Source organism: Humulus lupulus, chromosome 7, assembly GCF_963169125.1.
Source record: "Humulus lupulus chromosome 7, drHumLupu1.1, whole genome shotgun sequence".
Lineage (NCBI taxonomy): Eukaryota > Viridiplantae > Streptophyta > Magnoliopsida > Rosales > Cannabaceae > Humulus > Humulus lupulus.
The window spans coordinates 82722920-82737938 of record NC_084799.1 but is presented as its reverse complement, the minus strand read 5'-3'; the positions used below and the strand labels follow the sequence as shown (position 1 = coordinate 82737938).

Here is a 15019-nt window from a genome sequence, read left to right as displayed (position 1 = left end):
TCTAGAACTGTCGTGCCATTCAAACTGAAGATTAACAGTTCTAATAGAAACGTTGTCTCAATGCAACCCAATTGTTTTTGGCATTAATTAAATTTGTATATATTTTAATATGAATTAATAAATATACTTAATATATTATGCAAATATATTTATAAAAAAGAAATAATAATTAATAATTCAAATTTAAATTTAAAAGAGTTATTTAATATTAGTTGTTAAATTATTTAATAATATTATATTAATAACACTTTTAAGATAAAAATAATAAAAAAATATTATATTAATAATACTTTTAAGATAAAAATTAATAAAAAAATGTCATACTTCTATTAGTTATATATACTATTTTATTAACGTGCGTTACTTCTAAATTATAACAATAATGTCTTTAAACTAATAAAATATAATATATAAAAAGAAATTAAATAAAAAAACTAATGACCCAGTATCTTCAAAATAGAATTAGGCAATTAGGGTTAAAGTCTTTTACCATTTCTCTTTTGCATAAGTCGATAGTACAACCCTATGCTATAACAGCTACCGGCGACAACTGCAATCCAGCAATCTATGACAACTAGGGAGAACGGCGACAACCCAGGTGACGGCGGCGACGATGGCTCCTTCCTCGGATACAGGCAAGCCCTAATCTGCTCGTGGTCCAGCCCATCTCCGGCCTAAAGCTCCGGCGTCTTCGCGCCTAACTCTCACTCCGACCGTTCGATCGCTGCCCTCCACCCATCTCCAGCGTAAAGCTCTTCTCGCTACCGTGTTCCTGCTTCTCTATCTTCTTCACAGTGATAGCCACAAGACTTTGGGTATTTTCTTTTTTTTCTTTCTTTCTTTCTCTGCACTGAGTTTTTTGGTTTAAATACTAAAGATTTGATTGAATATGTGTTTCTTTGAATGGGATATTCCATTATCGTGATTCAATTTTGTGAATAAGATTCATTTTTGAGAATAGATGGGTTTATAAAATATTCATTTTAGTTGTATAATTTATGTAATTAAGGTGTTTGGTAATTATCACATTAGCCATTATAGAAGAGAATGTTGGCTGTTAGCTTATATGATTTTTTGAATTTGGGTTCGAAGGTTCATTTCTTATTTAGCATATGTTATTAGTCAACTGAAGGAAAGGGGCATTTGTGGAAGATAAATTCTACCTGAGAAAACATACAAAAATGGCACAACTTTATATTTCAAATATAATAGATGCATATTTCACTGGAATAGAAGCATATTCTCTTTCAAAGCATTAGTAGGCAAAAGGCACCATTTGATTAAATGTGAAGTATATAGTCTACTAATTATCTTTCTATAGAAGTCTGGCAGATGTAGAACCAACGAATAATCAACCTAAAGTTAGTTATAACATTAGTTTCTATAAGTTGGGTCCGAAACATCTAATGTAGATTACAATGAGATCATTTAAGGAACCTTGCTTTTTGATCCATACTTACAACTTAAGCTACAACATTTTTGTAAATATATATTTTTTTTAGAGAATTTTGACTAATTTGATCCGCTCGGAGTATTTTTTTTGCGAGTTTCTTTTATAAGTTTTTATAATTATGTTCAATACTTGAATGATTTAAATATAAGAAGAATTTATTGTCAGAACTTTTGGTCTAACAATAGCTCTTTCGAAAGTTTATCCTATTTTATTGAGTATAGGCAAACGTTCCTCGATTGAAAGGACCACCTTTCCTATTTTTGTTTTGCCATACTAGCTAATTTGTTACATTTTTTGTTTGTTTGTAAGAATATAGAGGTAAATATGCTTTTGACACATGGGGTTTGAATCAAGCTATAAGTTTATTTATCTTAAATGATAAAATAGTTAGCCTTTCCCTTTTATATCATAAATTACCAATTAAAGATAGATATTCTTAGTATTCTCCACTTAGACTTAAAAATATTGTATAGTATTAAATGTAGGTACCTTTATAGAAGCTTAAAGCCTTTTTTTTTGGAGTTATTATATATACATATTTGTATTTATATATAAATGGGTTATATTATAGATATAATTTAAGTGAAAAACTTGTTCTTGTTCTGCGTTGAATATTTTGTTTAAGGTACGTATTTGTTAATTTTCAAATGGGAATGTACTTTTCGATAGATGTGGTAAACATAATTAAATAGACCATATAAATTAATTAACAATATTAGAAGTTCTGATTCAGAACATAACCAAAGGAAGGTGTGTTACATTTGCTTCTTTAAGTATTTTTTTGCATCATTATTTCAGTGTATTCTACTTTTTGAATCTAATCATCATTATTTTCATACTAAATGATCATTTTTAAATAATTGGTCTGCAAAGATGCTCTTGAAGAAAGTTAAAGCTCCATACTCCAATATTATTCTCTTTGTCTTCCTCACTTTGGTACTTGGAACTCTTTTTTATATTATTTAAACACATTTTTGTTGGGTTTTCTTTATTTATTATTTTGATTCATTATCAAGGTAATATTATATAGTTAGAGTTATAGAAAGCCAAAGTAAGACTAACCAATTATAGCACAAAAATATAATAAAGTTAAATAAAACTGAGTCATCATTAAAGTCCTTTTACGAAGAAAAGAATCAGTTAAAAAGTTGATTACTTCTTCTTAAGACATGTTGTTAGTTTATATCTATACGTATACATGCATGCATATGACAATCCTCCATGTACTGTATATGTATTCAGTGTTACTCATAGATATTATTATTATTATTATTTTTGCTAGAATTGAAATAGTGAAACATACTGGGGTTGATGATCCAAAGAATCCCAAGTGGAGTTTCAAAACTTCTGCAAACAAACAAGCTGATTTGAAATACAAAGAGCTTGTTAGGTTGCCAATTCTGAATATTGAAATACAAGCTCATCGGAACAAATGGCATCCTAACACATGTTTTAGGTATTGTTGAGCACCCCGGTCGAGTTCGAGGCCAGAGTCGAGGTGTCATACAAAGAGATTACTTTCATAAGCCAGTTGGGGGGGGGGGGGGGTCTAAGAGGCTTGTAAAAAAAACAAATTGAGTTCAAACGACAATCCAACATACGACATAGGGAGGAGATTGAAAATTTGAAAGAATCGTTCTTTAAGAGACTAAAATTAGATTAGAAGTGAGTACCATATAAAAAAGTAAGAGAATGAGAGTTGGTTTAGTGTTTTGACTTTCCTTGTCTCTAAAAGTTGTTTTACTTAAATTTTGCTAGAATTTTTAATGGTTGTGAGTAGATTAATATGATTACCATTAACATATGTATTTACATTTTCTTTCTTCTCATTGCTACATTATTAATCTGGCAGGTTCCATGTTACATTTCTTAGTTGTTTCAAGTGACCTTTAGTTATTGTTCTAAGAAAAACTGTTAATCATTCACTAGCTCACTTGAATTTGTGTTCTAACTTAGGATATTTGTTCACATGAATTACATACATGAAACACAATTACTTTATGTGTATGTGTTGTTACTCCAAAAGACATCTATATTAATTTTCATCTGTCCAACGTTTGGTGGTTCCCAACCTAACCAACCTTTCATTCTTATCTTCTGTAGTCTTTTTTTTAGATGATATTTTCTACAGTCTTGACTTGAGCTTTATTTAATTGATTGCATTTATGGGTATTCCATTCTAATTTATTTTTTTCTGTCTTAGGATTTTGTAGATTGTTTGTTCATTTATGTATTTCTCCATCACATTTAAGTATATATATGTATAAATGCACTTTTTGGTATTAGAGGTTGCAAGACTTATTAATATCAATATTTATAACAAATTTCTTGAACATATACATGATTATGCGGGTGTTAAATACGCATTTTATTTTGTATTTTATTTTTAAATGAGATAGTTTTAGCATATTTTTTTTATATGTAATAGATAAAAGCCATCTTTCTTTAGATATCACCAATTTCAATTGAATTGAATTATACGAAGTCATGATTAGTCGTGTTATTAAGCTTTATGCATATATTTGTTAAAAAAACATCCATATATTTTTATACTATAAAAGAAACAAGATTTTTCATATTTGGTTTGGGGTATATTTCTTCAGTTTATATATACATATATATATATTTTTTCTTTTATCTTTTTCAAGCCATGTGATTGTGAATAACTTGATTGAATAAAATTGTAAGGCTTTGTATGAGTGAACTAAATTTGTTTTATAGGCCAATTTTTACATATAAATCATCTTTCTTTTTTCCTACTTTTTCCTACTGTTATTTCTTGATGCAAAACTAATTGAAACCACATCATATTGAGTTAGAAAAAAATATACTTTCACATGGTATTCCTTTGAAAAACAAATGAAGTTTAGCTGATTTTTTATGATGGACATTTTCCTTTTTTCTTTTTCTATTTTGTCTGTTTGCTATCTTTGATGCCTTTTGTTATGTGTTACTTTATTTGGTTTGGTTGTAATGTACTTTGTTTTTTTGTCTTGACAGCTACTATAGTTAATTCAGTGAATGAGTTTCGTCTCCTCTGCAACTACCTCAGGTTTGTATATGCATGAATATCCTTTTGCAATGGCATCTTTAAGAGACTAAAATTAGATTAGAAGTGAATACCATATAAAAAAGTAAGAGAATGAGAATTGGTTTAGTGTTCTGACTTTCCTTGTCTCTAAAAGTTGTTTTACTTAAATTTTCCTAGAATTTTTAATGGTTGTGAGTAGATTAATATTATTACCATTACCATATGTATTTACATTTTCTTTCTTCTCATTGCTACATTATTAATCTGGCAGGTTCTATGTTACATTTCTGTGACCTTTAGTTATTGTTCTAAGAAAAACTGTTAAATATTCACTAGCTCACTTGAAGTGATTTCTCTTTTTGTTTCTCAGACATTCAAGAAATGAGATCAATTCCATGTTCAAAAGATTCTTAATGCATTAATCCATGTTTCAACCATTCTATCTGAGAGTTTGGATTATATGTATGGAGGAGAGATTTTATATCTAAAAATTGTATTTCTTATTTTCATTTGGTATTATTATTTTGGAAGACGAGTTAACATGTTCTTGTGAACCTAAGTTTATTGTTATTTTAATGGAAAATCTAAGTTAGTTATTTGATGATATCAAACTGGTATTTTTTGCTCTGTTTGTGCTTGTTATAGCATTATGTTGTTTAGATGCTTACTGCTTTAATGATACTACAATAAAGAAAAATTATAAGTGTTATCAAAACTAATATATTATAATAATTCAAACTCTTATAAGCATAAAATTGTGTTATGCAAACTATTTTTATAGAATGTAGAAAATGTGTTATTATAAAGTGTACAATAATACTGTTTTATTAGTACAAAAAAAGGGTTATATAATTTATTATGAAAAACATATTGAAGCACTTGTCTATTTATTAATGTAATACTACAAGTATATTGTTGCAGTAATTTCTTTATTTTAGCACATTCAAAACAGCAGTCTTATGTGATAAGACATGGTTTTAATGATGGATAAATTGTATGACTGCTGTAACATATTTTCTTTTATTAATTGTGATTTTTTTCTACAATGGGTGGAAGTGTTTATAAAATATCTATTTTAGTTATACATAAAATGACTTATATAGTTGAATTATTTGTAACATCTAATTTATGGTTCATGTTTAATATAGTTAGGTTGAGACAAAAACTTGTATTGAAGATTGGTTTGGGCATAGAAGAATAAAACTAGCATTCTTTTGGTAAGTTTACTAAACTATGAATTTACTTTGATTTTATTTAAGGTGCACATTATGTATGGTTTTGGGAATTTTACTTTTAATATTTGATTATATTATGTATTGTTCTGGGAATTTTTTGTGTGCAGGAAGTTTTTATAAAATATGTATAGGGGAGATGATGCCTAATTATTAAATTAGTTGATGATCATTATGGTGATATGTTGTAATTGAACATGTGTCCTGGGAATTTTATGCATGTAAGGAAGTTTTAGTCAAACTTATAGAAGAGGTTTCGCCCAAATATTCAAAAAATGAGTAGGAGTTGGATGGCGAAAGATAGGTTATCAAAGGAATATGAAGATGGAGTTGAGAGTTTTATTGAAATAGCCTTGAAAAATACAGTGGATCCTAAGAGAGTTCATTGTCCATGTCAAAAGTGTTCTAATCTGAAAAAATTGGATATAAAGGAAATAAAAAAATCATTTGTATTTCAATGGAATAGAGAAAACTTATGTTAAGTGGATATGGCATGGAGAACAAGTTGAGTCTACCCCCAAAGTACACAATGAAAATAAAGAATTTGCTCAAGTGTTTGATGACCCTATAGAGATGGTGAGAGATGCAGATGATCGATCTGTGGATAGGCCAGAAGAATTTGTAAAGTTCTTAGGAGATGCAGAGAAACCAATGTTTCCAGGGTCACCTATGTCAAAGTTGGTTGTTTTGGTAAAATTATACAATTTAAAAGCTGGTAGTGGTTGGAGTGACATAAGTTTCACAAAGTTGCTTGATTTGATGAAGGAGATTTTACCAAAAGACAATGAGATGCCTTCTTCCCTTTATGAGGCGAAAAAAACTCTGTGCACTTTAGGAATGGATTATAAAAAGATACATGCCTGCCCTAATGATTGTGTTTTATGCCGCAACAATTTAGAAAATGCAATCGAGTGCCCTACGTGCAAGACATCGAGATGGAAGAGATGTAAAGAAGGAAAAGAAGGTAAGAAAGGGATTCCAGCTAAAGTATTATGGTATTTGCCACCGATACCAAGATTTATACGTTTGTTTCGGAATCCAGAACATGCTAAAAGTTTAAGATGGCATGAGGATGGAATGATCAAAGATGATAAACTAAGACATCCAGCATATTCATTAACTTGGAAAACTATCGATGAGAAATGGCCTGTAATAAAAAAGGATCCTAGGAATCTTCGACTTGGTCTTTCAGCTGATGGCATCAATCCATTTAGCAATATGAGCTCGTCTTACAGTTGCTGGCAAGTGATATTATGTATTTACAACCTCCCTCCTCACCTTTGCATGAAAAGAAGATTCACAATGCTGACTTTGTTAATTTTAGGAAGTAAACAACCTGGAAATGATATAGACGTCTATTTGGCACCGTTGATAGATGATTTAAAGTTGTTGTGGGATGGAGTGGATTGTTATGATTCTTTTAGTAAAGAAAGTTTTATACTGAGAGGGTTACTTTTATGGACAATTAATGATTTTCCAGCTTATGGAAACTTGTCGGGGTGTTATGTTAAAGGTTATAAAGGATGTCCAATATGTGAGGAGCAAACAAGTGCAACAAGATTGAAGTTTTGTAAAAAGACTTGTTACATGGGGCATAGAAGGTTTCTACCTGCAGAGCATTATCTTCGTAATCAAATGAAAGCCTTTAATGGTAAGCAAGAGCTATGAGGACCTCCACCAATAATGACTGGTGAAGAGATTTATGAAGAGATTCGTTTGATAAATAATAGATTCAGAAAACCAGTCACAAATACCGAAGAATGTGGAGACATTGAAAGTAGGGTCAAATCAAAGGGTAAAAGTAAGATGAGTAAGAAACGAAAACGTAGCAAGAAACATCAAGTGAGCAATGATGATTCTTTGAATACTACATGTTGGAAATAGAAATCAATTTTTTTGAATTGGAGTATTGGAGACATTTGTTAGTCAGACACAATCTCGATGTCATGCATATTGAGAAAAACATATGTGATAGTTTGATAGGAACTTTACTCAATATTCCTGGAAAAACTAAAGATAGTATATCTACTCGTCGTGATCTCGTTCTAAAGTCTGAATCGAAAAAAGAGCTGGCTCCTACAGTAGAAGAGAATCGAACATATTTACCTCCAGCATGTTACACATTAAAAAAAGATGAGAAACACCAATTTTGTGAAACATTGGCAAAGATTAAGGTGCCAGATGGTTTTTCATCGAATATTCGAAATTTGGTTTCCTTGAAAGATTGTAGACTACAGGGTCTAAAGTCTCATGACTGTCATGTGTTAATGCAACAAATGCTTCCAATAGCTATTCGAGGCTTATTAGAAAACCCCGTGAGAAATGCTATAACCAGAATGTGTTTCTTCTTTAATGCCCTTTGCTCTAAAGTTACTGACGTATCAAAGTTGGAGGTTATTCAATTGGAAATTGTGAAGACTTTGTGCTTGTTCGAACAATATTTTCCTCCATCTTTCTTTGATATAATGGTTCATTTGGCAGTTCATCTAGTTAGAGAAGTCACCTTGTGTGGGCAGGTTTGTTTTCGATGGATGTACCCTTTCGAGAGGTTGATGAAAGTTTACAAGGGTTATGTGCGAAATCAAAGTCGTCCAGAGGGTTGTATAGTTGAATCTTATATAGCTGAAGAAGCAGTTGAATTCTGTTCTGAGTATATGGTCAATGTTGACTCAATTGGAATTCCAATAAGGGCAAGAGAGGGAGTTGTAGAAAATAAGGGTATCAACAATGGAAAACCTACTTTAATGGAAAAAGAAGATTGGGAGGTTGCTCATCAAAATGTCTTGGAGAATACAGTTGAGGTTCAACCTTATATAGAGTAAGTACATTATTTAAATTAATTTTCTTAACTTAAACAAATATTTTTAGTGATTATTATGTTGTAGTAACAATATTATTCAATACAGAGAACATTTGTAATATCTAAATAAGGAAAATCGAACAAAATCTAGAAAGCAGATTCAAGATGAGCATCATCGTACCTTTCGACATTGGTTTCTTGATAAGGTGATGTTTTACTTTAAAATGAAAACTCCAATATAAACCATTTTTAACGATTGTTTGCAAAATGTAATTAAGGTATTATTCATTAATGTAGATTCAGAAAGAGTTGACCGATGAGTTGCATGAAGTTACCGAAACTTTGAGATGGCTTTCATTAGGTCCGACTCGATTGGCAATTAAGCACAATGTGTTTATAATTAATGGTTGTAGGTTCAACACTAAAGCTCGTGATGATGTTAGGGTCATCCAAAATAGTGGTGTAAGTATTGTAGCTCAAACCTTGCAAGTCTCTAGTGCACGTGACAAGAACCCTATATATGGTGAGATGAAATTTTATGGTGTCATTCAAGAAATATGGGAGCTTGATTATCGTGAATTTAGGATGCCGATGTTCAAGTGTGATTAGGTAGACAACAAAAATGGTGTGGAGAAAGAAAAGTTAGGTTTCATTAAAGTTGATTTGAATAAAATAGGACATAAAAAAGACTCATTTATAATGGCAAGTCAAGTTAAACAAGTGTTTTATGTTGAGGATCCTACTTCATCAAGATGGTCAATAGTGCTTGCTTCACAACCAAGAGACAAAGTGCATGATGACGATCAACAACATGACTTTGGTGAATTACAAACTTCAGAAAAAGAGTGTGGTTTTATCCCTGAGTTTGAGGGAGTTGAAGCAACTGTTGGGCCATATGTACGAAAAGATGGTGATGGAATTTGGATAGTAAGATTTCATTTTTATGAATGACATATAATATTATCTTTTACTATAAATTTTCTTCGTTCATCTTAATATTTCTTTTACTTAAAAATTTACTTCATTGATTTTTACATTTTCTAATAATTTCTGTTTCATGTGTTGACAGGATCATGGACCCATTTGATGAGCACCTTGAGGAGTACCTAGAGGGTGATGATGAGCAAGCTGATGTTGATTCCATCAATGAGCAGACTGATGGTGGTTCCATGGATGTTGACCATGAGGAGGAGGATAATAATAAAGAGAACGCGGAAGATAAAAAGAAAACACATAAGCGGACACGAGGCATAGTGCGATTGACGAAGATCATAGCAGATAAAATTAAAGGAATCAAATGCCATTTGAGGTTCAATAGTAGGGGGCAATCGATCGGGACCCCAAACAGAGAGCTTCAATGTTATTTAGGAATGCAAGCCAAAAGTATGGTGCCAATTAACATTTACAATTAATGCGAAGTTCCTAAATCTATATTGGACAACTTATGGAAGGATGTCAATGTAAGACATTTTACTATGTTTTGAAATAAATTGATGAGTTTTATATTTTTTTTTTGCTTACAAAGTTTCTTAAACTATTTGCAGCTAGCTTTCCACCTAGATGAGAATATGCGAAAAAATATTATTGGCTCAGTGGGTAATAAGTGGAGACAATTCAAATGTAATTTGAACAAGAAGTTTATAGTCCCTTACCTTAATGACCCATCTCTTTTGGAAGCAAACCCTCATGGTCTCGATAAACCTCCACCAAGCTATCATATAGAAGAAACACATTGGAAAGAATTTGTCAAGAGAAGGACATCCAAAGAGTTTCAAGATTTTAGAAAATTACAACAAGAAAGGCGTAATCATTTACAATACCCTCATAGGACTTCACACCATAGCTATACTGAATTGGAAGCTGATTTAGTAAGGACATATATAGAACGTATTATGCCTGATTTTATGTTTTCTTCATTTGATGTTAAAATTGATCTAATTCTATTACATGCAGCAAGCTAAGTGGGCCACAACAGAGCAAATAGATCGATCTATACTCTGGAAGGAGGCCAGAAAAGATTCTTCTGGCAACTATGTCACCGAGTGTGACAAGGTCAAGGGAGAGGCCATCGTAAGTTGTAAAATGTTAAATGACTTTTGGTAATTGTTTTATATTTTAGTCACAAACATATAATTGATTAAAATTTGTACAGGAAGACATGCTTAAGCAAAGAAAAGAGGGCAAACTGATTGAAATCGGAACAAATGACATCCTAACACAAGTGTTAGGTACTGCTGAGCACCCCGGTCGAGTTTGAGGCCAGAGTTGAGGTATCACACAAAGAGACTAATTTCATAAGCCTGTTGGGGGGGGGGGGGGTCTAAGAGGCTTGCATAAAAAACAAATTGAGTTCGAACGACAATCCAACATACGACATAGGAAAGAGATTGAAAAGTTGAAAGAATCGTTCATGTCCAAGCTTGAAGAATTATCAACCAAGATGGCACATATGCAAGCTAACTTTGGTAGTCATTCTAGCTTTGGCAGCCATTCTAGAGTCAATACAATAGAAGTTGAGGCACCAATTGACACTGCTCCAGAAGTTGAGGCACCGATGGACACTACTGCAGATGTTGAGGCACCAATTGACACTACTCCAGAAGTTGAGGTACTGATGGACACTACTCCAGGAGTTGAGGCACCTGTTGACACTAGTACTTTGTATGAGACACCTACACCTTCACCTTTTATTCATCCTGAGCCACTAAAGGTAAATTCTCTTATATTTTTTAAGAAATGATTATTTAACTTATACTAACTATAACATCATTGCAGAAAGATGTTAAGTGCCAATTATACATTGGGCAAGGTGGTGATGTTGTGGCTCTTGGACGGGTGGTGGCTACCAAAGGCAATGTACATGGGAAAAGTTTAGCACCTGGTAACTATCGCGTGGTTGTTGACAGATGACTAGATGGGAGTGCAAAACTACCTGTCTCATTTGGGAATGAGATGACTCTTGTAGTTCATGCGGTCAATAGTTATGTTGCTTGGCCATGGCATCTGATCATTACTTATGATCATGAACAAGTAACTTTTAGTGTGCTGTAAAAATTTTCATCTTGAAAGATCCATAAATGTTTAATTTCATGGAGAGAGAGGGAGTAAATTGTGTAATAGATGGGGATTTTGACAAAGAAATATATGGTGTGGTACTGGTGAGGAGCCATGTGCCAAAGGAATTGACATAGCATACTTAATTAGTCTCTTAAATTATATATTTACATTATTGGTTTTGGTTGAAATACAACCTATAAATTGCAAGTGCTCCTGCAGACAGATAATAAAATAGTGTGTTAGAAACTTCTCTTTTGCGATATTTTCAAAATGTCTTTCTCATTATGCCTCCCATGTACAACCATATATGTTCACACTCCTAAATTCTTACATTTTTTAATACATTTGTTCTCACCTACTACAACTAAAAGAATTATAGCCCTCCATGAAGAATATTATATATATATTTATACATGTATATATGAAAGGAAGAGATCAATTTTGGACGGGCATTTGCATTGATAACAAATTGAATGTATTTTGTGATTTTTTTATCTAACTTTTCTATGTTAATTGTGAAGGAACCCAAGAGACTAAAGAGAAAGAGGATTTCAGTAGCTTGTCCGCCAACACAAGACCTAAAACATCCTCCACAACATCTTCCCACTACTCAAGAAGAGGCAGGATCAAGTATGGCTAGTAAGTCGCCGATTATCTTCAAGGTTCCCACTGGACTTCCCATGTTTTTGAAGATACTTCTAGGTTCAGTTAAGTACGTAGAACCAGGATTCATGATTGACATTCTTATGGAGACCAATATTATGGGCGAACAATATACCTTATATATCTCACATGAGGATATAATACACTTTGGACTTATGGAAGAAATCAGCGCGTCTTGCATTTCATTCTATATCAGGTAAATTTTAAATTAATAAACATTATATATTTTAGTTTCTTTTTAAGTATAACTGTAATATCATTAACTTTCATGTATGTAGTATAATACATTCCGAGTTGTGCGATAGAGAGATATCACACTTTTTTGGTTTCATTGAGCCATCATGGTCATCGAGAATTGGGACAAATATGGATAATCGGGCTGAAATTATCTCAGAGCGTATCAATAACACAGTAATGGGTCAAACTTGGTTAATGCCATACCATTTCTTGTAAGTAAAATTTTCATTTAATATTAATTTTACTTATACCTTATGATGTTTATTTTAATAACTTTGTTTAAATGCAGACGTCACTGGATGTTAGTGATCATTGATCCAGATGACCATACATGTTACTATCTTGATCCACTTAGAAAATCTCCTCCAAATGATTTGAAGAACCTTATGAACAAGTAATACATTTGAAACTCATTTTAGAATACAATATGGTTATTTGATATGGAAATAAAAAATTAATATGCTCTTCATATTGATGTATATATAGTGTCTTTTCACACATTAAGCGAAAGACAGGAAGGAATGAAAAAAATTACAAGTGGAAAATAGTCAATTGCCCTCGTCAAACATCGTCAGTAGAATGCGGCTTTTATATCATAAGGATGATGAAGGACTATTGCTTGAATGAGACACCAATGCGATGGCTAACTAGTAATGTAAGTGTATTTATTAGTATTGAATTACAATTCTATTGGATTTAATTTCTGACTTAGTTTTTATTTTGTGTTTTGTAGTGTGGTGGAAAGAATACATATACACTTGGCGAAATTAATGAGACTCGAAATGAATGGGCAGCCAAGCTTCTTGAGCGGATGAGTCATAGCTAGAGTAACTTTTGAAATCAGAATTAAAAAATATACTAATTGTAGTATTTAGTTAGTACTTACATAGTTATTCCAAGTGTATATTTTGATATTGTAATTTTTAGATTTGGAATATACTGAGTTCTATTGATTTTGTCTGCCTATTGATTATGTCTGAACTATGTTGTAATTACATAGGAAATTATGAATGAATATAGTAGTTGAAAATAGAGAAATGAAAAAATTCTCATATTCTACATGGGACGTCAGTCTCCACGAAATTGTCGTCTTATGTATTGCAGGGGACGATGCTTGCACATAAATTGTCATCTCATGTACTGCAGGAAGATGACGCTTTAGTTGGAACTGTCGTCTCATTTATTACAGTAGATGACGCTTGCACAGAAATTGTCGTCTCATGTACCACAAGAGACAATGTTTGTATAGGACCCATCATCTCATGTACGACAGGAGATGACACTTTTATTTCAACTGTCGTTTTATGCTTTACATGGTATGACATTGCATGGGACGACGGTATTAGAACCGACATATGAGAGTCCATACGACGGTTTAAAACCATCGTCCTATGTCAATTTTGTAGTAGTGATCTTGAACCTTATTATATATATATATATACTATTAAATAGCCTGCGCTTTGTGCTATTCTTGATAAAAGTTCTAATCATCAAAATAATTATATTTTAATTAATTAATATATTTTAAATAATTGATATAATATAATTATTAATATAGATATTTTTAATTAGTATCTATTATATTTTTATTATACATATTTTTTTCATTAATTAATTAATAACTATAAATTTAATATTTTTAATTGATATCTATTATAATTATTATAATATATTTTTTTTCCTCAATTAATTAATAACCATAAATAAGAAAAAATATAATAAAAAATGAGAAAATATGATTTCAAATGTGAAACTTATTTCATTTGATTTATTTTTTATAATTCATTGATCAATATAATAAATTGTATAATATATATACATATGTAGGGTCCTCGACAACCTAATGATACCGTTTGCGGTTTTTACGTCATGCGTCTAATAAGAGATTTAACTTTGGAGAAAGAGCCAAAAGAATATCTTTTGAAGCATGTAAGTACTTAACATGTAACGCCCTACTTCCTTAGAGCCGTTACTAAGTGAGTTTTAAGACGAAACAGTGCAATGAACTCGCTAACCGAGGTTTTGAAGCAAAAGTGTGACTAATAAAAGTTAAGGCTGTAATCTTTGAAAATGCGTTGACTCAATAAAAACTTCTAGTATTAAACAATTGGGATTCCAAAAATAAGGTTTGAAAACTATTTACATCTTGAAATAAGTTTACAGTTGATCAGTTACAAAATCATAGATTATTACAACCATTTTCGAATAAACCCCCAACCAAAGCAGTCGGGCAGGCCGAACATGTACACGTCGCTTCATGCTCTCCGTACTCATGGTTGGTTGATTCAGTCATTGCCCTACCTGCAACACGGAGCACCCGTGAGCCGAAGCCCAGCAAGAAAACTCATGCATAACATAACATATGCAATTCATACATTTTATCATAACAGATAATCCACATACAAACAAGTCAACCATTAGACTAAGCAAACACGGCCATGCCGCCCCCGAAGCCTTACCGAAGCCTGGGGTCTCGGTCCTCACCGCAAGGATCTCACACATATCCTCTGGGTCCCGGGCCCCGCCCTGACCATAAGCATCCCATG

The 15019-nt window shown here is 32.0% G+C and overlaps 1 protein-coding gene across 10 annotated transcripts; it reads left to right on the top strand.

The window, feature by feature from the left end:
- Positions 1–439: 439 nt before the first annotated feature.
- LOC133788380 (uncharacterized) lies at positions 440–13506 on the top strand. 10 transcript variants are annotated; one of them, XM_062225843.1, is made up of 15 exons: positions 445–815; positions 4454–4505; positions 5633–5701; positions 5827–8534; positions 8623–8722; positions 8814–9443; positions 9586–9976; positions 10061–10384; positions 10470–10586; positions 10669–11226; positions 11292–12432; positions 12515–12685; positions 12763–12867; positions 12960–13128; positions 13207–13506. In XM_062225843.1, the coding sequence occupies exons 11-15, from the start codon at positions 12047–12049 to the stop codon at positions 13297–13299; spliced, it is 924 nt and encodes a 307-aa protein (XP_062081827.1). In that variant the 5' UTR covers positions 445–815; positions 4454–4505; positions 5633–5701; positions 5827–8534; positions 8623–8722; positions 8814–9443; positions 9586–9976; positions 10061–10384; positions 10470–10586; positions 10669–11226; positions 11292–12046; the 3' UTR covers positions 13300–13506. The 10 variants fall into 10 exon arrangements, 3 of the variants coding, with proteins under 3 accessions (XP_062081827.1, XP_062081828.1, XP_062081829.1); XM_062225844.1 differs by lacking the exons at positions 5827–8534; positions 8623–8722; positions 8814–9443; XR_009873198.1 differs by lacking the exons at positions 12515–12685; positions 12763–12867; positions 12960–13128; positions 13207–13506 and having other exon boundaries at positions 440–815; positions 5637–5701; positions 11292–11709.
- Positions 13507–15019: the final 1513 nt, after the last annotated feature.